The sequence below is a fragment of the Oncorhynchus mykiss genome, chromosome 5 (genome assembly GCF_057628025.1).
Source record: "Oncorhynchus mykiss isolate SJ-2025 chromosome 5, ASM5762802v1, whole genome shotgun sequence".
NCBI lineage: Eukaryota > Metazoa > Chordata > Actinopteri > Salmoniformes > Salmonidae > Oncorhynchus > Oncorhynchus mykiss.
In genome coordinates, this window is record NC_143026.1 from 22,377,762 (window position 1) to 22,400,060 (window position 22,299).

At 46.8% G+C, this 22,299-nt stretch overlaps 2 protein-coding genes and 1 long non-coding RNA gene across 11 annotated transcripts in view; all 3 read right to left on the bottom strand.

Annotated features, from left to right (window-relative positions):
• Window positions 1–22,299, bottom strand: part of LOC149983201 (uncharacterized) — a 192,424-nt gene that overhangs the window by 32,978 nt on the left and 137,147 nt on the right. The gene's annotated exons all lie outside the window — the stretch shown is intronic.
• LOC110523428 (BTB/POZ domain-containing protein KCTD9) lies at window positions 10,695–14,590 on the bottom strand. Of its 9 annotated transcripts, none has more exons than XR_016495926.1 (12): window positions 14,146–14,588; window positions 13,802–13,923; window positions 13,663–13,706; window positions 13,438–13,555; window positions 13,302–13,360; window positions 13,093–13,221; window positions 12,942–13,009; window positions 12,774–12,869; window positions 12,269–12,662; window positions 12,013–12,146; window positions 11,088–11,958; window positions 10,695–11,056 (listed from the first exon to the last, which is right to left on the bottom strand). XR_016495926.1 is itself a non-coding variant. In XM_021602104.3 (12 exons), the coding sequence occupies exons 1-12, from the start codon at window positions 14,191–14,193 to the stop codon at window positions 11,809–11,811; spliced, it is 1,236 nt and encodes a 411-aa protein (XP_021457779.3). In that variant the 5' UTR covers window positions 14,194–14,586; the 3' UTR covers window positions 10,695–11,808. The 9 variants fall into 9 exon arrangements, 8 of the variants coding, with proteins under 8 accessions (XP_021457779.3, XP_021457781.3, XP_021457783.3 ...); XM_021602104.3 differs by having other exon boundaries at window positions 10,695–11,958; window positions 12,269–12,374; window positions 12,501–12,662; window positions 14,146–14,586; XM_021602106.3 differs by having other exon boundaries at window positions 10,695–11,958; window positions 12,269–12,374; window positions 12,513–12,662; window positions 14,146–14,583.
• march5 (membrane-associated ring finger (C3HC4) 5) lies at window positions 19,428–22,159 on the bottom strand. The gene is given in 7 exon segments (NM_001164066.2): window positions 19,428–19,921; window positions 20,013–20,179; window positions 20,644–20,818; window positions 21,013–21,143; window positions 21,299–21,501; window positions 21,609–21,695; window positions 22,102–22,159. Coding segments are annotated over 6 exon segments (882 nt in total). The 5' UTR covers window positions 21,638–21,695; window positions 22,102–22,159; the 3' UTR covers window positions 19,428–19,744.

A 22,299-nucleotide genomic window follows, 5' to 3' on the forward strand; every position in this document is an offset into this window, starting at 1 on the left:
AATATATTTCACAGTGGTTTAGATGGTACAATGATTCTCTACACTACACATTGCTTGTTTTATCACATAAACTGAAATTCTGCGAACTATTAGACTTTTAGCAACCAGGAAGTGGCAGTGATTTCTGCATATTGCACCTTTAATAGAAAAATAAGAAAGAGAGTTCCAAACCTCTCTGCCAATAACACACACACACACACCATTTTAATTGAAAACTATCCCAGTTACCAAGAAATGATTTGATATTGACACACACACACACACACACACACACACACACACACACACACACACACACACACACACTCCCCACTTAGACCACTCCCAGACAGTCCTAGCAAAATTCTTGCCTGAGAACACCATTTTAATTGAAAACTATCCCAGTTACCAAGAAATGATTTGATATTGACATAAAAAAACACACACACACACACACACACATGGCCTGGTCCGCCCTATGGGAGTCTTAAACTGGCTTTTCTAAAAAAAAAACACGTCATAAACCCAGAGCTTCTCTTCTCCTCTGGTGGCTGTGTGTGCACACAAGCAAGTGTCCGTACGGGTGTGTGCGTTTCTGTGTAGGGCGGGGTAGAGGATAGGCAGGGTAGGCCGGGAGCATATCGTCCAGACCACATCACACGTGCAGAGGGTGTGTGTGTGTGGGGTTGTGTGTGGGGGGGGGGGGGTGGCACATCTGGAGCTGGTTGCTGCTGACGCCACATTGGCGAGTATAGCAGGGGGGGGGGGGGGGCATGAGGAGAGGGAAGATGAGGAGAGATGAGAAGAGGAGGGGGACAGGAGGTCCTAAACCAGTGGTTTATTTTGAAGAATGGAATAAAGCAAACAATTGTTTCTAGTTCTGACCCAGCCAGCCCTGTCTCCAGCCCCAGTCAGCAGTTGCTACATACTTTTAAAACTTTTAACTCATATGTACCAGAGGAGGAGAGGAGGAGGCTGGTGGGAGAAGCTATTGAAGAACGGCTCATTGTAATGAGCCCATCCTCCTATAACTCCTACCACCAGCATCCACTGATATGTACCTATTGATTCTTGAAGAATATAACTTCAAATGCCTCATGTTCTTAGCTCAACTGTCGTAACCCATCAGAAACAAAAATATAAGCTCATTTTACTACGTTTGTAACAAAGTAAATGTAAATAAATGCTATACAGCCTCAAAACATGGTTAAAATTATTATTTTGATATCATTGAAGGTCAGTCCTTGCATCCACAGCTCTGTTTATGAGAGTGCTTACTTTTTACCGAAACAGGGGTGGGAGTAAGCTTTGTTATTGTTTCAACAGCTGATTGCCGTTTTAAGGAAACTCTAACACTGTGTGTGTTTACCCTCTAGAGAATGCAGTTCTGAATGCCTCAGAATTGCAGAGCCCCAAACACACATCTACTATCATTACAAGGTGCCCATAGATCTGCCCCAGACACAAGCATACTGATGCACATACAAATGCATGCACGCACACCAGATTTTACCAGCTGTTGCAGGCTCAGTCCACTCCAGTCTAGCTGAACACAGAAGAGGAAATAAGAAGATATGTGTGTGTTTAGAAGATAGCAGACAGTTAGAGAGGATACCCGCTGTAGCCACAGAACAGGGGAAAAGAGAGGACAACTAAATACAGAAACACACAGATCTCTTCTGAGCTAAAGGCCAAAACCACACAAACAGCCTCAGCCCAGATCCTCTCCCCAGCCCCAGCCCTAGCCTCAGCCCTCTCCCCAGCCCCAGCCTCATCACCCAGCCCTAGCCTCAGCCCGGGCCTCTCCCCAGCTCTAGCCTCAGCCTAACACCCAGCCATAGCCCTCTCCCCAGCCCCAGCCCTATCACCCAGCCATAGCCCTCTCCCCAGCCCCAGCCATAGCCCTCTCCCTAGCCTCAGCCCGGGCCTCTCCCCAGCCTCAGCCCTATCACCCAGCCATAGCCCTCTCCCCAGCCCCAGCCCTATCACCCAGCCATAGCCCTCTCCCCAGCCCCAGCCTCAGCCCTATCACCCAGCCATAGCCCTCTCCCCAGCCCCAGCCTCAGCCCTATCACCCAGCCATAGCCCTCTCCCCAGCCTCAGCCTCATCACCCAGCCATAGCCCTCTCCCCAGCCTCGGCCCTATCACCCAGCCATAGCCCTCTCCCCAGTCTCAGCCTCAGCCCTATCACCCAGCCATAGCCTTCTCCCCAGCCCCAGCCCGGGCCTCTCCCCGGCCCCAAACCTTACCAGCCTTGTCAGCGCACAACAGCCCTCTCACACCACAGTAGATTGTGAGACCCATGACTTCAGCCTCTGTGATCTCAGCCTTTACCATGTCACTGATCACAGTTGTCACTGTAACCCAGACACACACACACCCCTCATACACATATTTCGCACAAGCATATGCACAAACAAGCATACGACGACATCAAGTCATGACCACTACTGCTAATTAAACACTTTAACCAGGCCAGCCGAGCTGTGTGTGTGTGTGAGTTCAGTCTTCTGGTTCAGCCCTGTATGGTCAGGCTGACCTTGGTAGAGCAGCGAAATGTGAGTGTGTGTGTGTCTGTGTGTTGAATGTGGCATTATATGAAGCTGTTTTATAAGGCGTTACCCAAGACGATGTCGGACCACAGAGGGTGACATGAGGAACCAAAATGGCTGCCAAGAGAGGCTGAGAGAGAGCAAGAGAGAGAGAGGAAGATGGAGAGAAAAGAGCAGGGCTAGAGTCAAAGAGAGGAGAGTGAAGATGGAATGGAAAAAGGATGGGTGAGACTACCAAACCCTTTAAACCACAGTTTTAATATAAGGAAAATAACATCCTAAAACATCATTTAAATTATTCTAAATTTCTGGAAACCTGTAGGAACATCCTGGAACAAGCCTTGTTAAAACAGTAGAAACACGTGATCACACCTGTGTGTAGATGGGAGAGAAAGACTGGGTCCATATAACCACCTCTCCAGTTATGCTGGATTCCCTCCCCAGGCAGGGATGAGCATGAGTGATGACCATGCCTGCCTCTCTGCTTCGCCACTTCTTCACTCTCACTAGCATACACACAGTATCAGCTAGCATGAACTAAAACATGCACCCAGCTCAACTAAACACAGGACCTTCCAGAGAGGAGAGTGTATTTATAAAGGAAGTGGGTTCTGGCCTGACTGAAGGGACATTCTCTGTCCTCCAAATAAAACTGCTTGGCTGTGTAAACTCCACATTCCCGAGCTTGTGGTCTCTCTCAGAGGGAAGGACTGAGGCAAGACTACATCTATACCTTTTGAACCTGTTAAATCAGTATGCTTTAGAAATAAAATAAATCACAAAAAAATTGTTTCCAAAGATCAATCAAGACCTTGCACATGCTTGCCTGCCTGCACCATAAGTGTGTGTGTTTTCCGCCCATGAGCTCATGCTGCAGGAGAGTGTTCAAGCAGACAAGGTATTGAGGAAGGAAGGGAGGAGGCCTGAGGGGTTTAGGAATGGAACGTGTCCCGCCCTTTAACCCCAAATCTAAGGATTCCAGCACACACCACAAAAGGCACACCCTCTCTCTCTCTCTCTCTCACACACACACACACACACACACACACACACACACACACACACACACACACACACACACACACACACACAGAGCAGGATTATCTGTGATGTCATCGGAATTTAAGCTTCTCCACCACACTCAAGGATACACTGTAAATACAATGCATTACCATGCATTTTACACACATAAGTATCAAGTATCAAGTATCAAGACTCTATTATTGTGGAGTTCACTGACTTGTGACAGTTTGAATCTCACAGTTTCACAGCCCACATTCATGATATACAGAGAGAGAGAGAGAGACTTTGTGTCTCTGCCCCTCCAAAAATAGCTAGTTGTTTTGGTATGCCATTTTCAATTCTACTAAAAGATAGGAAGAATACAAATAGGAATAATTGAAGCTGAGTTATATCATGAGAGTTCTTGCTAAGGAAAGCACTTTGATGAACAGCCATTCTACCTATGATGTGTTTGTTTGTGTTCAGTAATTATCCGTGCCATCGCCCCCTTTGAGTTGACCACAGGCCACAGGACCCCTCTGTGGTCCCGCCCCCACAGCCTCATGCCACCATACAGGGTCTCCCACCCACAAATCCGACACACAGACAGAAACACACACGCACTTCCCCATCCATCACGGGTCGTTAGTGAAAGCCACATCCATCCAATCAGCTCTGTGGTTTGTCTACAGAAACAAATCAAATCAATCAAATTGGATTTGCCACATGCACCAAATACAACAGGAATAGACTTTACCATGAAATGCTTATTTATAAGCCCTTTCCCAACAACGCATAGTTAAAAAGTACAAAAATGTAAAAAGCTAATATTTACACAATAAAAATGAGAGTGTAAGGAGTACCAGTACCGAGTCAATGTGCAGGGTTATGAGGTAGTTGAGGTAATATGTACATGTAGGTAAGGGTAAAAGTGACAAGACAATCAGGATAGATAAACAGAGTAGCAGCAGCATATGTGAAGAACGTGAAAGAGTGTGAAACTGTGTCTATGTGCATGTGTGCGTTTTGTGTGTTGGAGTGCCAGTGTAGTATATGTGAGTGTGTGTGTTGGAGTGCCAGTGTAGTATATGTGAGTGTGTGTGTTGGAGTGCCAGTGTAGTATATGTGAGTGTGTGTGTTGGAGTGCCAGTGTAGTATATGTGAGTGTGTGTGTTGGAGTGCCAGTGTAGTATATGTGAGTGTGTGTGTTGGAGTGCCAGTGTAGTATATGTGAGTGTGTGTGTTGGAGTGCCAGTGTAGTATATGTGAGTGTGTGTGTTGGAGTGCCAATGTAGTATATGTGAGTGTGTGTGTTGGAGTGCCAGTGTAGTATATGTGAGTGTGTGTGTTGGAGTGCCAGTGTAGTATATGTGAGTGTGTGGGTAGAGTCCAGTGAGCTGGTGCAAGAGAGTCAGTGCAAATAAAAAGGGGTTCAATGCAAATAGTAATTTAGCCATTTGATTCACTGTTCAGCAGTCTTATGGCTTGGGGGTAGAAGTTGTTCAGGAGCCTTTTGGTCCCAGACTTGGCTCTCCGATACCGCTTGACATACGATAGCAGAGAGAACATTCTATGACTTGGGTGACTGGGGGCTTTTACAATTTTTAGGGACTTCCTCTGACACCGCCTTACATATCTTACTAAAAAGTTAGGAAAAATCCTAAAGGAAAACCCACAGGAAAAATCTCACAAAGGCAAAAATTCCTCAAGGAATCTTGTAAGCATTTTCTGTAAGGTCAGGTGTTTGACATCTGCTTTGAGAGAGACCAATCCTGGCCACAGATACTGAGAATACTGTCCTCTTCTGCATACAGAAGGAATTACAGCAAGCAACACAGTAAGATGAAGCTTGTGGTTTTCAAGTTAATGTCAAATGCACAGTGACATGCCTTTCTTGCCAGCTCTAACCCCAACAATGCAATAATCAGTAACAATGTCATACTAAAAATAACAAGGTAGAACACGATAAAGTATCTAAGCATAATATATACAGGGTAAATTCCAGTACCATATTTACAATGTGCATGGATACTGGATCTGCAGTTGGTCAGAAGTTTACATACACTTATGTTGGGGTCATTAAAACTCGTTTTTCAACCAGTCCACACATTTCTTGTTAACAAACTATAGTTTTGGCAAGTCGGTTAGGACATCTACGTTGTGCATGACACAAGTAATTTTTCCAACAATTGTTTACAGACAGATTATTTCACTTATAATTAACTGTATTACAATTTCAGTGGGTCAGAAGTTTACATACACTAAGTTGACTGTGCCTTTAAACAGCTTGGACAATTTCAGAAAATGATGTCATGTCTTTAGAAGCTTCTGATAGGCTAATTGACATAATTTGAGTAAATTGCAGGTGTACCTGTGTGTCACGGTTTTCTGTATGTGAAAGAGAGTCGGACCAAAATGCGGCGTGTAGATTGCGATCCATGTTTATTTAAACTAAAGTAAACACGAATCTAAATACAAACACTACAAAACAATAAACGTAACAAAAACCGAAAGCCTAATACTGGTGCACATACACACAGAACATCAAGACACTAAGGACAATCAGCCACGACAAACTCAAAGAATATGGCTGCCTAAATATGGTTCCCAATCAGAGACAACGATAAACACCTGCCTCTGATTGAGAACCACTTCAGACAGCCATAGACTTAACTAGAACACCCCACTAGCTACAATCCCCATACATACACACCACATACAAAAACCCATGCCACACCCTGGCCTGACCAAATAAATAAAGATAAACACAAAATACTTCGACCAGGGCGTGACAGAACCCCCCCCCCCCCCAAGGTGCGGACTCCCGAACGCACCTCAAAACAATAGGGAGGGTCCGGGTGGGCGTCTGTCCATGGTGGCGGCTCCGGCGCGGGACGTGGACCCCACTCAATCAATGTCTTAGTCCCCTCGCGTCCTAGGATAGTCCACCCTCGCCGCCGACCATGGCCTAGTAGTCCTCACCCAGAACCCCACTGGACTGAGGGGCAGCTCGGGAGTGAGGGGCAGCTCGGGAGTGAGGGGCAGCTCGGGAGTGAGGGGCAGCTCGGGAGTGAGGGGCAGCTCGGGAGTGAGGGGCAGCTCGGGCAGGTTGATGAATCTACCAGATCCTGGCTGACTGGTAGATCCTGGCTGACTGGCAGATCCTGGCTGACTGGCAGATCCCGACCGACTGGCGGATATGGCAGATCCCGACCGACTGGCGGCTCCGGCTGCTCCATGCTGACTGGCGGCTCCGGCTGCTCCATGCTGACTGGCGGCTCCGGCTGCTCCATGCTGACTGGCGGCTCCGGCTGCTCCATGCTGACTGGCGGCTCCGGCTGCTCCATGCTGACTGGCGGCTCCGGCTGCTCCATGCTGACTGGCGGCTCCGGCTGCTCCATGCTGACTGGCGGCTCCGGCTGCTCCATGCTGACTGGCGGCTCCGGCTGCTCCATGCTGACTGGCGGCTCCGGCTGCTCCATGCTGACTGGCGGCTCCGGCTGCTCCATGCTGACTGGCGGCTCCGGCTGCTCCATGCAGACTGGCGGCTCCGGCTGCTCCATGCAGACTGGCGGCTCCGGCGGCATCCTGCAGACTGGCAGCTCCGGCAGCTCCTTGCAGACTGGCAGCTCCTTGCAGCTCCTTGCAGACTGGCAGCTCCTTGCAGACTGGCAGCTCCTTGCAGACTGGCAGCTCCTTGCAGACTGGCAGCTCCTTGCAGACTGGCAGCTCCTTGCAGACTGGCAGCTCCTTGCAGACTGGCAGCTCTGAACAGGCGGGAGACTCCGGCAGCGCTGTAGAGGAGGAAGGCTCTAACAGCGCTAGACAGGCGGGAGACTCCGACAGCGCTGGAGAGGAAGGCTCTGGCAGCGCTGGACAGGCGAGGCGCACTGTAGGCCTGATGCGTGGTGCTGGCACTGGTGGTACTGGGCCGAGGACACGCACAGGAAGCCTGGTGCGGGGAGCTGCTACCGCAGGGCTGGGTGGTACTGGAAAGACCGGACCGTGCAGGCGCACTGGAGCTCTTGAGCACCGAGCCTGCCCAACCTTACCTGGTTGAATGCTCACGGTCGCCCTGCCAGTGCAGCGAGGTGGAATAGCCCGCACTGGGCTATGCAGGCGAACCGGAGACACCGAGCGCAAGGCTGGTGCCATGTAAGCCGGCCCAAGGAGACCAGATGCGTAGAGCCGGCTTCATGGCACTTGGCTCGATGCTGGAATGTACTGCACCGGGCTATGCACCCGCACTAGAGACACAGTGTGCACCACAGCATAACACGGTGCCTGCCCCGGCTCTCTAGCCCCCCGGTAAGCACAGGGAGTCTGCCCAGGTCTCCTACCTGGCGTAGCCATACTCCCTGTTAGCCCCCCAAGACATTTTTGGGGCTGACCCCCGGGCTTCCTTGCGCGCCGCCGTGCTTGCGTCGCCAACTCCATTCTCCGATAACCTTCCGTGCACTGCTCCATCGAATCCCAGGCGGGCTCCGGCACTCTCCCTGGGTCGACCGCCCACCTGTCTATCTCCTCCCAAGAAGTATGGTCCATACTGTACTCCTCTTTGGGCTGCTCCTGTTGCCTCTTCTCCTGCTGCACCTTTGGGCGGCTACACTCCCCTGGTTTAGCCCAGGGTCCTCTCCCATCGAGGACTTCCTCCCATGTCCAGAAATCCTTATTACGCAACTCCTGCTGCTGTTGTTGCCTGTTACCACGCCGCTTGGTCCTGTTGTGGTGGGTGATTCTGTCACGGTTTTCTGTATGTGAAAGAGAGTCGGACCAAAATGCGGCGTGTAGATTGCGATCCATGTTTATTTAAACTAAAATAAACACGAATCTAAATACAAACACTACAAAACAATAAACGTAACGAAAACCGAAACAGCCTAATACTGGTGCACATACACACAGAACAAGGACATCAAGACACTAAGGACAATCAACCACGACAAACTCAAAGAATATGGCTGCCTAAATATGGTTCCCAATCAGAGACAACGATAAACACCTGCCTCTGATTGAGAACCACTTCAGACAGCCATAGACTTAACTAGAACACCCCACTAGCTACAATCCCCATACATACACACCACATACAAAAACCCATGCCACACCCTGGCCTGACCAAATAAATAAAGATAAACACAAAATACTTCGACCAGGGCGTGACACTGTGGATGTATTTCAAGGCCTACCTTCAAACTCAGTGCCTCTTTGCTTGACATCATGGGAAAATCAAAAGAAATCAAGACCTCAGAAAAAAATGTGTAGACCTCCACAAGTCTTGTTCATCCTTGGGAGCAATTTCCAAATGCCTGAAGGTACCACGTTCATCTGTACAAACAATAGTACGCAAGTTAAACACCATGGGACCACGCAGCTGTCATACCGCTCAGGAAGGAGACGCGTTCTGTCTCCTAGAGATGAACGTAATTTGGTGCCAAAAGCGCAAATCAATCCCAGAACAACAGCAAAGGACCTTGTGAAGATGCTGGAGGACACTGGTACAAAAGTATCTATATCCACAGTAAAACGAGTCCTATATCGACATAACCTGAAAGGCCGCTCAGCAAGGAAGAAGCCACTGCTCCAAAACCGCCATAAAAAAGCCAGACTACGGTTTGCAACTGCACATGAGGACAAAGATAATACTTTTTGGAGAAATGTCCTCTGATCTGATGAAACAAAAATAGAACTGTTTGGCCATAATGACCATCATTATGTTTGGAGGAAAAAGGTGGATGCTTGCAAACCGAAGAACACCATCCCAACCGTGAAGGACAGGGGTGGCAGCATAATGTTGTGGGGGTGCTTTGCTGCAGGAGGGACTGTTAAAAGCTTGGTCGCAAATGGGTCTTCCAAATGGACAATGACCCCAAGCATACTTCCAAAGTTGTGGCAAAATGGCTTAAGGACATCAAAGTCAAGGTATTGGAGTGGCCATCACTTAGCCCTGACCTCAATCCTATAGAAAAGTTGTGGGCAAAACTGAAAATGCTTGTGCGAGCAAGGAGGCCTACAAACCTGACTCAGTTTCACCAGCTCTGTCAGGAGGAATGGGCCAAAATTCACCCAACTTATTGTGAGAAGCTTGTGGAAGGCTACCCGAAACATTTGACCCAAGTTAAACAATTTAAAGGCAATGCTACCAAATACTAATTTAGTGTATGTAAACTTCTGACCCACTGGGAATATGAAAGAAATGAAAGCTGAAATAAATCATTCTCTCTACTATTATTCTGACGTTTCACATTCTTAAAATAAAGTGGTGATCCTAACTGACGTAAGACAGGGAATTTTTACTATAATTAAATGTCAGGAATTGTGAAAAACTGAGTTTAAATGTATTTGGCTATGGTGTATGTATCTTCCTACTTCAACTGTTTAGAGGTAGATATGTATTGGGTTATGGTGACTAGTCATCACGATATATGATAAACAGAGTAGCAGCAGCATACACTGTATGTCTGTCTGTATGTGAGTGGGTGAGTAGAGTCAGTATAAATGTATATGCTAATTATGTGTGTGTGAGCAAATTGTGTTTTTGTGTGTTGGAGTGACTGTGTGTAGGGCCCTGTGAGTGATTGTGTGTGTTGGAGTGACTGTGTATAGGGCCCTGTGAGTGTGATTTTCTTTTTTAGATATACAGGTCAACTCAGATAGTCTGTGTAGCCATTTTGTTAGCTATATAGCAGTCTTATGGCATGGGGATGGAAGCAGTTCAGGAGCTTGTTGGTGTCAGACTTGATGCACCGCTACCGCTTGCTGTGCTACACTGCCTGATATAGAGGTCCTGGATGGCAGGAAGCTCAGCCCATGATGTTCTGGGCTGTCGCACCACCCTCTATAGCACCATGTGATCGAGGGCGGTGCTGTTGCCTTACCAAGCAGGGACGCAGCCAGTCAAGATGCTGTCAACGGTACAGCTGTAGAACTTTTTTTTCAGTTTGTCCCGAAAAGGCAGGTTTCAAACACAAACCTTCACAATAAGGTACATTCCAGTTACCCTACACACCCTTGTATGTGTGCATCACTTTATGCGTGCCTCGTCTGCCGGGGACATCCTTCCAAATATTGTCTCTTTAACTCAAGTTTCCGAGGGTAAAGCATGCCAAATATACGTGCGGATCACTTAGAGGAACCGTTGACATAAAAACACAACTAGATACTAAAAACAGGCTAGAGCCTTTATTGCAAAAGACATAAGACAGTAATTATACAGTGATAGTGTGATACAAAAATAGAACAACTTTTCACAATGATAAAGTGTAGCACCATGTGATGGAAATCCAACCCCTGGCATGGAGAAGATGGTCCATGTAGGATAATGTACATGTGGACCCATTAAAGTGAGAGTCAGCCATATAACTTTTGCCATGAACCTCAGATTCACACTGCTGCAACGTGATAGCTGCGAGACCAAAACAGCGAGAAGTTTAGCCTCACACCGTTTGTTGTTGCGGAAGTTGGCCCGAATCTGCCGTATCTACCTTCAAAATACATATATTATTATCCAAACATGTAGAACCTTTTACGCCATATATACAAACATGTAGAACCTTTTACGCCATATATACAAACATGTGTACCAGAACTAAAACATTCCTGGGTCTCGTTTCACATTCACTCATGTCAGAGGAACAACCACTGCCCTCGGGCAGCTAAGTGACTCCTAAGGGTTGATATAGTATTGGGCAACTAGTCTCTTCTGAGAAGAGAAAATCAGTGGTGAGCTACACAGGGGGTTGGGAGGAATGACTTAAGGACCAGGAGTGTATGTTTGTGTGGGGTTCAGTGGAGGAGTAGCACAATCTGAGACGTGTACGATAACCCTACTGCACACGCTGAGACATGTGCAGTGGGGTTATCGCACACGCTGAGACATGTGCAGTGGGGTTATCGCACACTCTGAGACATGTGCAGTGGGGTTATCGTACACTCTGAGACATGTGCAGTGGGGTTATCGCACACGCTGGGACATGTGCAGTGGGGTTATCGCACACGCTGAGACATGTGCAGTGGGGTTATCGCACACTCTGAGACATGTGCAGTGGGGTTATCGCACACGCTGAGACATGTGCAGTGGGGTTATCGTACACTCTGAGACATGTGCAGTGGGGTTATCGTACACTCTGAGACATGTGCAGTGGGGTTATCGTACACTCTGAGACATGTGCAGTGGGGTTATCGTACACTCTGAGACATGTGCAGTGGGGTTATCGTACACTCTGAGACATGTGCAGTGGGGTTATCGTACACTCTGAGACATGTGCAGTGGGGTTATCGTACACTCTGAGACATGTGCAGTGGAGTCAGCATCTCTTCAAAGATGGCTCCCTTCACGTTGGAGCCCCGAAGGTTAGCTTCCTGTAGATCGCATCCAGACAGGTCACAGTTCTGAGAGAGAGGGGGAGAAAGAGAGGGAGGGAGCTATGTTTGAGAGGTGTTTTGTGTGTGTGTGTGTGTGTGTGTGTGTGTGTTTACCTCCAGGTCTGTGCCAGCCAGTGTAGCTCCTCTCAGGTTGCAGTTTTTCAGCTTGGCGTTCTTCAGTGTGGCAACTCGCAGGTTGATACCTGTCATCTGACTACCCTCCATGTCCACCCCCTTTAGGTTGGCACCTAACACACACACACACACACACCAATACAAATCCAAGTATGATCGAAAAGATATTGAACCTTGCAATCCAAGTGTGTGTGTGTGTTGAGTCAAGTCAAATTTGTTTATATGTGCGTGTTACCCTCCATGTTGGCTTTGACTCCAGCAGGGTCCTCAAAGTTACAGCCTCTCAGAGATGCACCCTCCGCATTAGAACACAGCATCTTAACACCCTGTAGGTTAGCTCCCTGTAACACACACACACACATTAGAACACAGCATCTTAACACCCTGTAACACACACACACACACACACACATTAGAACACAGCATCTTAACACCCTGTAGGTTAGCTCCCTGTAACACACACACACACAGTAACACACGTCAAGGCAGGCTGAGGACAGGTCTGCCCGCTCCAGGTTGGCACCACTGAGGTTGGCGTGAGTGAGGTTGGCAGCTCTCAGGTTGGCCATCTTAAAGTTGATGTAGCGCAGGTCCAGGCGAGACAGGTCTGCACCGCTGAAGTTCAGACCCTGTGTGTGTGTGTGAGTGAGAGAGAGATAGAGGGAGATCAAAGAGGACAGTGTCAGACAAGATAGTGCATAGCCACTGAAAACGGATACATTTTGGTGAGTGTGTGCTACCTGACAGCGCAGCTCTGACTTGGTGGGTGTGGCCAACAGGAAACGTACAAACTCCTTCCTGGTTAGAGGGGAGTGGTCATCAGCAGGCTGGGAACTCTGGGAAGGAGAAAATATGGTGTAGTTAGGATAGACAAGCCTCATGCACACTTACGGTATTCACACACACACCTTGATCAGGTTCTCCAGTTGCTCAGCCAGCTGCTCAATGCCGAAGAACCGAGCTTCCTCCAGGACCCCTGAGACAGAGAAAGAGATGAAGTAGCTATTAGTGTGTGTGTGTGTGTAAGTCCAGTGTGTACATTGTGAGTGTGTGGCATACCCAGTGGGTTGATGCCGTCATTGATGATGAGTTGTCCGTGTCTCAGGTAGTTGAGGATTGGTTCAAAGTAGCCTGGACTCCTGTCTATCAGGTAGGCACCATGGGAGTCCTGTTTATTACCCCACACATCTACACACACACGGAATTTGGGACATGAAAATTGAGTGGAGGAGAGTGTGAGTGGTGAATTGTGGGAGTGACATCATCACCTTTGTCTCGGAACATGTGGGCCAGCATGCTCGCTGGTTCTTTACTGACCAGAGTGCTCCTGAGGAGAAAACACACCACACAGGTTATGTGTATCAATAGAATGGAGTGGACAGACTGCAAGGTTGTCATGGTTACCGTGTGGTGGTGAAGCAGCAACCCCCAACGTTGAGCGTCAGCCAATCAGTGTGCGTTTGGAACCAGTCTGGACAACCAGGGTCATCCTGGGGGTCTGCACACTTTGTCTCACTCGCATCTGAGGGAAGTCATACAGATAGCAAGTACATCCCACCCAGATAGAAGCACAGAATATCCCACACTGTACCTCCTGATAGAGCTGTTGAGAGGTTGTAGTCAACTTACCATCAACGGAGTCGCCCTCAGACACATACAGCACGTCATCATCCCTGCAGAACACACACGCACGGTGTTAGCAGTGAACATAACTTTATCCTGCCTAGCTAGCTGATTAGTTCGGCTATGTCGCCAATTTTGAACTCACCTTATAAGCGTTATGTCGTCTATAAGACCGCCTGTCCCGTTATAAACGCTGGAGGCTCGGATTCCCAGTTTACTGCTAGCGACGGACAGCAGGTCTGTCAGCGATCCATACAGCGCCACAACCTGCGGCAAAATACACACGAAGCCCACAGATACAACCCTGCGACAATATATATCTGGCGATGTACACTGACAAAAGACGAAACTGCTGGCAACCTAGCGTACCTACTGTGGTCAGATGAGATGTAGCTTGTAGCTAGCTACAGCAGTAGCTATGCAGTGATGTTATCTGTGCTGCCGTTGATATAGAAAGGGATCCGATAGGGTTCTCGGAAACTAGCTTACCTTGCCATTGGAAGACGTTCCGTTGACAAACAGAGTGACTCTCTTCATGATAGTCCTGGTTATTTAGCTGCTCGGCTTGAGTCAACTAGCTAAATGCACCCGTTTCTGATTTTTTCGATTGGAACCAAAACATCCGCAATAAAATAAAAAGCTTGAAAAAGCGTTGCAACGATGTCGTCCAATCAACGATTAAAGAGTGAATGTTGTCCAATGGCGATGAATAAGGTGGTAACTCACATGCAGTTACCGAGATGTCATTGGTCATAATATTTTTTTCTAAACAATTAATGCTTCCTTTCCTCGCTTCCTGTCCTTAAGCAGATGAATTGGCAACAAAAATGGCTTACAGACTACCAAAATACATCAGCAACCACTACGTTAACAGCATATCTGGACTGACATCAATCAACAATAGGCAGTCAATCATTGGCCAGAAGTTCATCAACAGAGCCACTCACAACCCATCATTGAAGGAAGCCTTGAGACAGGCTAAATGGACCACAGATACACCCATGTCCATAATGCTGAAGCTGACCTAGAAGAGAGGAAGAAAAAATACAAAAATTACAATAATTTTTTTTTTTTTTTTACAAAAAAACGTGTGTGTATGAAAATGTGTAGATATGTGAATGCACTCCTTAGCACCCCGACCCCTCTCCCCATGCACAACTGTGAGCTATAATTTTAATGACGTTCTTTTATCCCTCATTTGTTCTTTTTTTCTTTTTCTTTTCTTTTTTACTTCTATTTTTAAAACAAAACACCACGAACTCATGTCGGGAAAAGCAAAAAGGCGAAACTAATCTACAACCGTTCTGATAAAAACCTTAGGGCATTCAGCCTCGGGGGATGCCTTGCTCCTGGCCTGCCCTGCCTCTTCCACCAATCAAATTGTTTCTTATGGACAAAAAAGAGCAGAGGCTCTGAGCTGTCCGATCAGGTCCATTGTCTACTTGTGCGGAAAAATCATTGTTATCGAGCAATAATGACAAACCTGGCATTGACAACTTAGATGGAAAGCTACTAAGGATGGTAACTGACTCTATAGCCACTCTTATCTGTCATATGTTTCATCTATATCAGCTTGCTGCCAACTCTAGGCAAACTGTTGGAAAAAATTGTTTTACCAAATTTTTCTCTGTGAACAAATTAATACGACTTTCAGCAGGTATATAGAGAATGTCACCCAGCATGTACAGCACTGACACATATGACAGATGATTGGTGGAAATAAATTGATAAGAAGATTGTGGGAGCTGTACTGTTAGATTTCAGTGCAGCCTTTGATATTATTGACCATAACCTGCTGTTGAGAACGTAGGTGTTATGGCTTTTCAACCTCTACCATATCGTGGAATCAGGGCTATCTATCTAATATAATTCAAAGGGTTTTCTTGAATTGAAGTTTCTCTAATGTCAAACATGTAAAGTGTGGTGTACTGCAGGGCAACTCTCTAGGCCCTCTACTCTTTTCACCAATGACCTGCCACTGGCATTAAACAAAGCATGTGTGTCCATGTATAATGATCAACTATATTCACATCAGCAACCACAGCTAACGAAGTCACTGAAACCCTTAACAAAGAGTTGCAATCTGTTTTGGAATGGGTGGCCAGTAATAAACTGGTTGTGAACATCTCTAAAAACTAAGAGATCTGTATTTGGCACAAATCGTTCCCTAAGTTCTAGAACTCTGCTGAATCAAATCAAATTGTATTTGTAACATGCGCCAAATAAAACAGATGTAGACCTTACAGTGAAATGCTTACCTACAAGCCCTTGGCCAACAATGCAGTTTTAAGAAAAAAAAAAAAAAAAAGTAAGATAAGAGCTGTTGTTGTCTTACCAGTTGTTGCCTTAGCTAGCTCTCCCAATCAACACCCGTGATTGCTTTATGCCTCACTTTACCTCTCTCTCAAATGTCAATATGCCTTGTACACTGTTGTTTAGGACAGTTATCATTGTTTTAGTTTACTGCGGAGCTCCTAGTCCCACTCAACATGCCTCAGATACCTCCTTTGTCCCATCTCCCACACATGCGGTGACCTCACCCAGCATAACTAGCCCGTCCAGAGATGCAACCTCTCTTATCATCACTCGGTGCCTGGGTTTACCTCCACTGTACCCGCACCCCACCATACCCCTGTCTGTACATTATGCCCTGAATCTATTCTACCACGCCCAGAAATCTGCTCCTTTTATTCTCTGTTCCCAACGCACTAGACAACCATTTATGATAGCCTTTAGCCGTACCCTCATCCTACTCCTCCTCTGTTCCTCAGGTGATGTGGAGGTTAACCCAGGCCCTGCGTATCCCCAGGCACTCTCATTTATCCCCAGGCACTCTCATTTGTTCAGAAGCCTCCTCACGAAGTTTGTTTTACTCACTGCTTTAGCACACTCTGCCAGCCGTTATGTCCTTGCCGTGTCTGAATCCTGGCTTAGGAAGGCCACCAAAAATGCTGAGATTTCCAAACCCAACTACAACATTTTCCGTCAAGATAAAACTGCCAAAGGGGGAGGAGTTTCAATCTACTCCAGAGATAGCCTGCAAAGTTCTGTCATACTTTCCAGGTCTATGTCCAAACAGTTCGAGCATCTAATTTTAAATATTAATCTCTCCAGAAATAAGTCTCTCACTGTTGCCACCTGTTATAGACCCCCCTCAGCTCCCAGCTGTGCCCTGGACACCATATGTGAATTGATTGTCCCCATCTAGTTCGCTCTGTTAGGTGACCTAAACTGGGATATGCTTAGCAGTCCTACAATCTAAGCTAGATGCCCTCAATCTATATAGCCCTTGGTTCACTCCAGACCTGACTGCCCTTGATCAGCACAAAAACATCCTGTGGCGGACTGCACTAGCATCGAATAGTCCCCGTGATATGCAACTTTTCAGGGAAGTCAGGAACCAATTCACGCAGTCAGTCAAGAAAACAAAGGCTAGCTTTTTCAAACTGAAATTTGCATCCTGTAGCTCTAACTCCAAAAAGTTTTGGGACACTGTAAAGTCCATGGAGAATAAGAGAACCTCCTCCCAGCTGCCCACTGCACTGAGGCTAGGTAACACTGTCACCATCGATAAATCCACGATAATCGAGAATTTCAATAAGCATTTCTATACGGCTGGCCAGGCTTTCCTCCTGGCTACCCCAAACCCGGCCAACAGCTCCGCACCCCCCGCAGCTACTTGCCCAAGCCTCTCCAGCTTCTCCTTCACCCAAATCCAGATAGCAGATGTTCTGAAAGAGCTGCAAAACCTGGACCCGTACAAATCAGCTGGACCCTCTCTTTCTAAAATTATCCGCCGCCATTGTTGCAACCCCTATTACCAGTCTGTTCAACCTCTCTTTGGTATCGTCTGAGATCCCTAAAGATTGGAAAGCTGCCACGGCCATCAAAGGGGCCCTCTTCAAAGGGGGTGACACTCTAGACCCAAACTGTGTTATTAACTGTATGCTTGTTTATTCTATGTGTAACTCTGTGTTGTTGTTTCTGTCGCACTGCTTTGCTTTATCTTGGCCAGGACGCAGTTGTAAATGAGAACTTGTTCTCAAATAGCTTACCTGGTTAAATAAAGAATAACAAATAATTAAAGGGCAGCAGTAAATAACAATAGCGGGGCTACATACAGGGGGTACCGGAACAGAGTCAATGTGCAAGTAGGTAGAGTTATTAAAGTGACTATGCATAGATAATAACAGAGAGTAGCAGCAGCATAGAAGAAGGGGGCTTAATGCAAATAGTCTAGGTAGCCATTTGACTAGATGTTCAGGAGTCTTATGGCTTGGGGGTAGAAGCTGTTTGGAAGCCTCTAGACCTAGACTTGGCGCTCCGGTACCGCTTGCCGTGCGGTAGCAGAGAGAACAGTCTATGTCTAGGGTGGCTGGAGTCTTTGACAATTTTTAGGGCCATTCCTCTGACAACGCCTGGTATAGAGGTCCTGGATGGCAGGAAGCTTGGCCCCGGTGATGTACTGGGCCGTACTACCCTCTCTAGTGCCTTGTGGTCGGAGGCCGAGCAGTTGCCATACCAGTGATGCAGCCCGTCAGGATGCTCTTGATGGTGCAGCTGTAAAACCTTTTGAGGATCTGAGGACCCATGCCAAATCATTTCAGTCTTCTGAGGGGGAATAGGTTTTGTCGTGCCCTCTTCACGACTGTCTTGGTGGGCTTGGACCATGTTAGTTTGTTAGTGATGTGGACACCAAGGAACTTGAAGCTCTCAACCTGCTCCACTACAGTCCAGTCGATGAGAATGGGGGCGTGCTCGGTCCTCCTTTTCCTGTAGTCCACAATCATCTCCTTTGTCTTGATCACGTTGAGGGAGAGATTGTTGTCTTTGCACCACACGGTCAGGTCTCTGACCTCCTCCCTATAGGCTGTCGGTGATCAGGCCTACCACTGTTGTATCATCGGCAAACTTAATGGTGTGCAGTCGTACGCTGGCCGTGCAGTCATGAGTGAACAGGGAGTACAGGAGGGGACTGAGCACACACCCCTGAGAGGCCCCCGTGTTGAGGATCAGCGTGGCAGATGTGTTCTTACCTGCCCTTACCACCTGGGGGCGGCCCGTCAGGAAGTCCAGGATCCAGTTGCAGAGGGTGGTGTTTAGTCCCAGGGTCCTTAATCTGGTAATGAATGGTGTTGCTGTTGAACAAGTTGAGGAGACTAAATTACTTGGTGTTACCTAAGATTGTGAACGGTCATGGTCAGAATATATAGATTCAATGGTTGTAAAGATGGGGAGAGGTCTATCCGTAATAAACATATGCTCTGCTTTTTTGACACCACACTCCACAAAGCAATTTCTGCTGGCTCTAGTTTCATCTTATTATTAAATATGTTTTTTATAAGAAACTGTTTTCATAGTCAACTTACACACAGCACTGACACACACACACTCTTACCCCACTAGACATGTCCCCACAGGTCCAGAACAAATTCAAGGAAATGTAGAGTATTATACAGTCATGAGTTCTCCCTTCCATCTTATATAGCGCAGGTGAACAGCAAACCAGTTTAAAAATAATTATAATAAAGCAACACCTCAGGGCACAACGCCTCTCCCTCATGTGACCTCCTTGATGTATGTACTGACATGTATGTGGAACTGTTAGATGCACACATACACTACATGTTGTTTTTAAATGTATGCAATTTGTAAAGTATTTTGTCTGTCTTTTTTGCTTTATGTTGGACCCCAGTAAGACTAGCTGTCGCCATAGGAGTTGACTAATGGGGATCCTAATCAATCACATCAAACAGAGAGAATGCAGAATGTAGCAATCAAATCACTTTATTAGCCAATTCATTCATACAGGCAAATAAAATAGCATGGGCTCTACAGTGTACACACACGCTCACACATACAGTCATGGTTGGGTGGATATCTTACAATGCAAATAGAAGACCTGGGTCGCATTCAGGAGACAAATGGGAGAAAAAAACTAACAATTGCATTCCTATTGGACAAGTTCTCTTTTTGGAAATGTAATGCACCTCCTAAACACACCCCTTGTCTGAGTAAAATAAAACTACATTGCGATTGGGAACAGAGGATTCTGGGGGGTTAAGGTTGGGGAGGGGGAGTCTTGCATTCACTCATTTCCGCTGTCCTCTGTGTCGTCTTCTCCTCCCTCGCTCCGTCCCTCCGTCTCTCCATCCCTCCCTCTCTCGGGGTAGTTGAGGATGTGGCGGTTGGCCTGAATGAGGTATTGCTGCTGTTTGAAATACACCTTCAACACTCCCTTCATCACCACAAATGCTATACCACCCTACAACACAGAGAAGGAGAGCGAGAGATAAACATAAAACAAATGCTACCCCAGCCTTGAGACATACTATACAAATACACTCTCCCCTCACCAGAACGGTGCGTTGCAGAGATGAGGGTACCCTGCCGAAGATCAGTCGTCCCACCAGGCTGGCTACAGAGGGGAAGATGAGAGCTCCACACAGAGTACGAGACACTGACAGGTGGTCCCCTCCATTAACCCCATCAGCTGGCACACGGGGCAACGGACGACCTATACCTGGGAGGGAGGGGAAGAGAGGAATAGTTAAAAATTGTTTTGTTAAATTCATTTCATTTGCAGAATGTACTATATGCTGTAACGTTTACTAAACCTCTAGAGTTAACCATACCTCAGACAGACAGACAGACATAACCCAGGCAGACAACCTGTCTTCTCACTTTTGTATGCATGTATGTATGTACGTACAGTGGGGCAAAAAAGTATTTAGTCAGCCACCAATTGTGCAAGTTCTCCCACTTAAAAAGATGAGAGAGGTCTGTAATGTTCATCATAGGTACACTTCAACTATGACAGACAAAATGAGGAGAAAAAAATCCAGAAAATCACATTGTAGGATTTTTAATGAATTTATTTGCAAGTTATGGTGGAAAATAAGTATTTTAAGTGGGAGAACTTGCACAATTGGTGGCTGACTAAATACTTTTTTGCCCCACTGTATGTATGTATGCATGCATGTATACCTGGCAATAGCAGCTGTAGTTTAGAGGAGTGTCTCTGCCACAGCCTCAGTATGTAGTCCTCCCAGCGGATCATCTTGCCCAGGACAAGCATCACTGGGATGGTAGGTAGACCCATCAGGAGGAACAGAGGATCTGCTCTCTCCATCACATCCAAGCCCTTCTTATGGCCCACCACCTGGAGAAAGAGGGAGGGAAAGAGGTGAACTGGGACTCTTGTGTTTTGAGTTGCATTGTTGTTTGCAATGGATTCACTGAACTAGTTACTGAACTAGTGAGTAGTTAGTGTTAGTTATGGGTTAGAGGTCAAGGGTATAACAGGTATGACAGGGTTAAGGTTCAGTGGTCAGAAGTCAAGAGGCATGTATGTACCTGCATGACAGTCACAGCTCCATAGGTGACAGCTGACCAATAGACTGTCCCCACCACCACACCGGCAGCAGTGAATGGACTGGCCCGTGACAGAGCACTGTCCATCTGCTGGAGGAAGTATACCAACGGCCCTGGAGGGTGGGGGGGACAAACATATATAGACAGCCATGAACTAACTGACACACCTGGACATGAAAGCTACAGAATAGAGCTTTCATTGTGGTGTGTAGTGTGATTGTTCTATATCCCACCTTGGGTAAGATGATGCAGTGTGTGTGTTAGTTACCCATTTTGGGAAAGACAATGCGGTACTCTGTGCCACACTGAGGGCAGCTGACGGCTCCTCCACTGTTTCCTTTCTGCTTCTCATCGAGCCAACGCTGCAGACAGGCCTGGTGGATCCACTTGGTACAGCCCTTACATCTGCAGGGGCTCACCCACTCTGCCACGCGATCCTCTCTCTCTGTCGCAAAACACACCCAGCAGTGCCTGGGAGACACAGGTTAATGCTCGTACACACACACACACACACACACACACACACACACACACACACACACACACACACACACACACACACACACACACTTACTTACTTCTCAGGGGGCTCCTCCACACAGGCCATCTTGTGTCTGTTCAGTTCCTCTAGGTCCCCGTCTCACCATGGGCCAGCCAGGCAAGACCTACACACACATTATTTCACTTTCTCTACATCTGGCTAAAATATAGACAGCATTTATTTACTAACTGCCTGTATTAGGTTGCTTCACAAACTCACTTCCGGTCAAACTTGTAACTGGCTACAAAGGCCTTGGCTAAATTACATGCCCCAGTGACCACTGCAAACTAATCTTAGCTATAGTTAATGCTGTGATGCATATTTTCTATGTTTTAGTTGGATCAGAAAATGACATGTCCATACAATTTGCCATTCATAAGTTTTAATCGCTTTGTGATACTTGCTAACGGGCAAGTGTTAAGAGTAGCCATACTAGCTACCTCCGGTACGTAACTACCTAGCTAGCTAACTATAGATTAGAAGAATTCATAACTTTAAGTTGTTGTTGAATAATGACAGTGGTTTCTTACCTCGACAATACCTCTATATAAAAATCCCGAAGTAGCTTTACAGTAAAATGTTTAACTAGTTGGATGACAATAAAGGAGTTTTGATTTATACAAAATATTCGAACTGCCTGTCCTACGGACGAACAAAAATACAAAACAGTCCTTCCGGTTTACAGACACTTTTTCTTAAAGGCAAATACATGTTTTTTCTCCAACTTG

Excerpts from the sequence above, each read along its gene's own strand:
- LOC110523428 (XM_090234177.1), bottom strand. The coding sequence starts at position 14,193 with ATGAAGAGAGTCACTCTGTTTGTCAACGGAACGTCTTCCAATGGCAAG. Across the intron at positions 13,924-14,145 it reads GAACGTCTTCCAATGGCAAG|GTTGTGGCGCTGTATGGATC; the intron begins GTAAGCTAGTTT and ends ATTTTGCCGCAG. Across the intron at positions 12,663-12,773 it reads AGTCAGAGCTGCGCTGTCAG|GGTCTGAACTTCAGCGGTGC; the intron begins GTAGCACACACT and ends ACACACACACAG.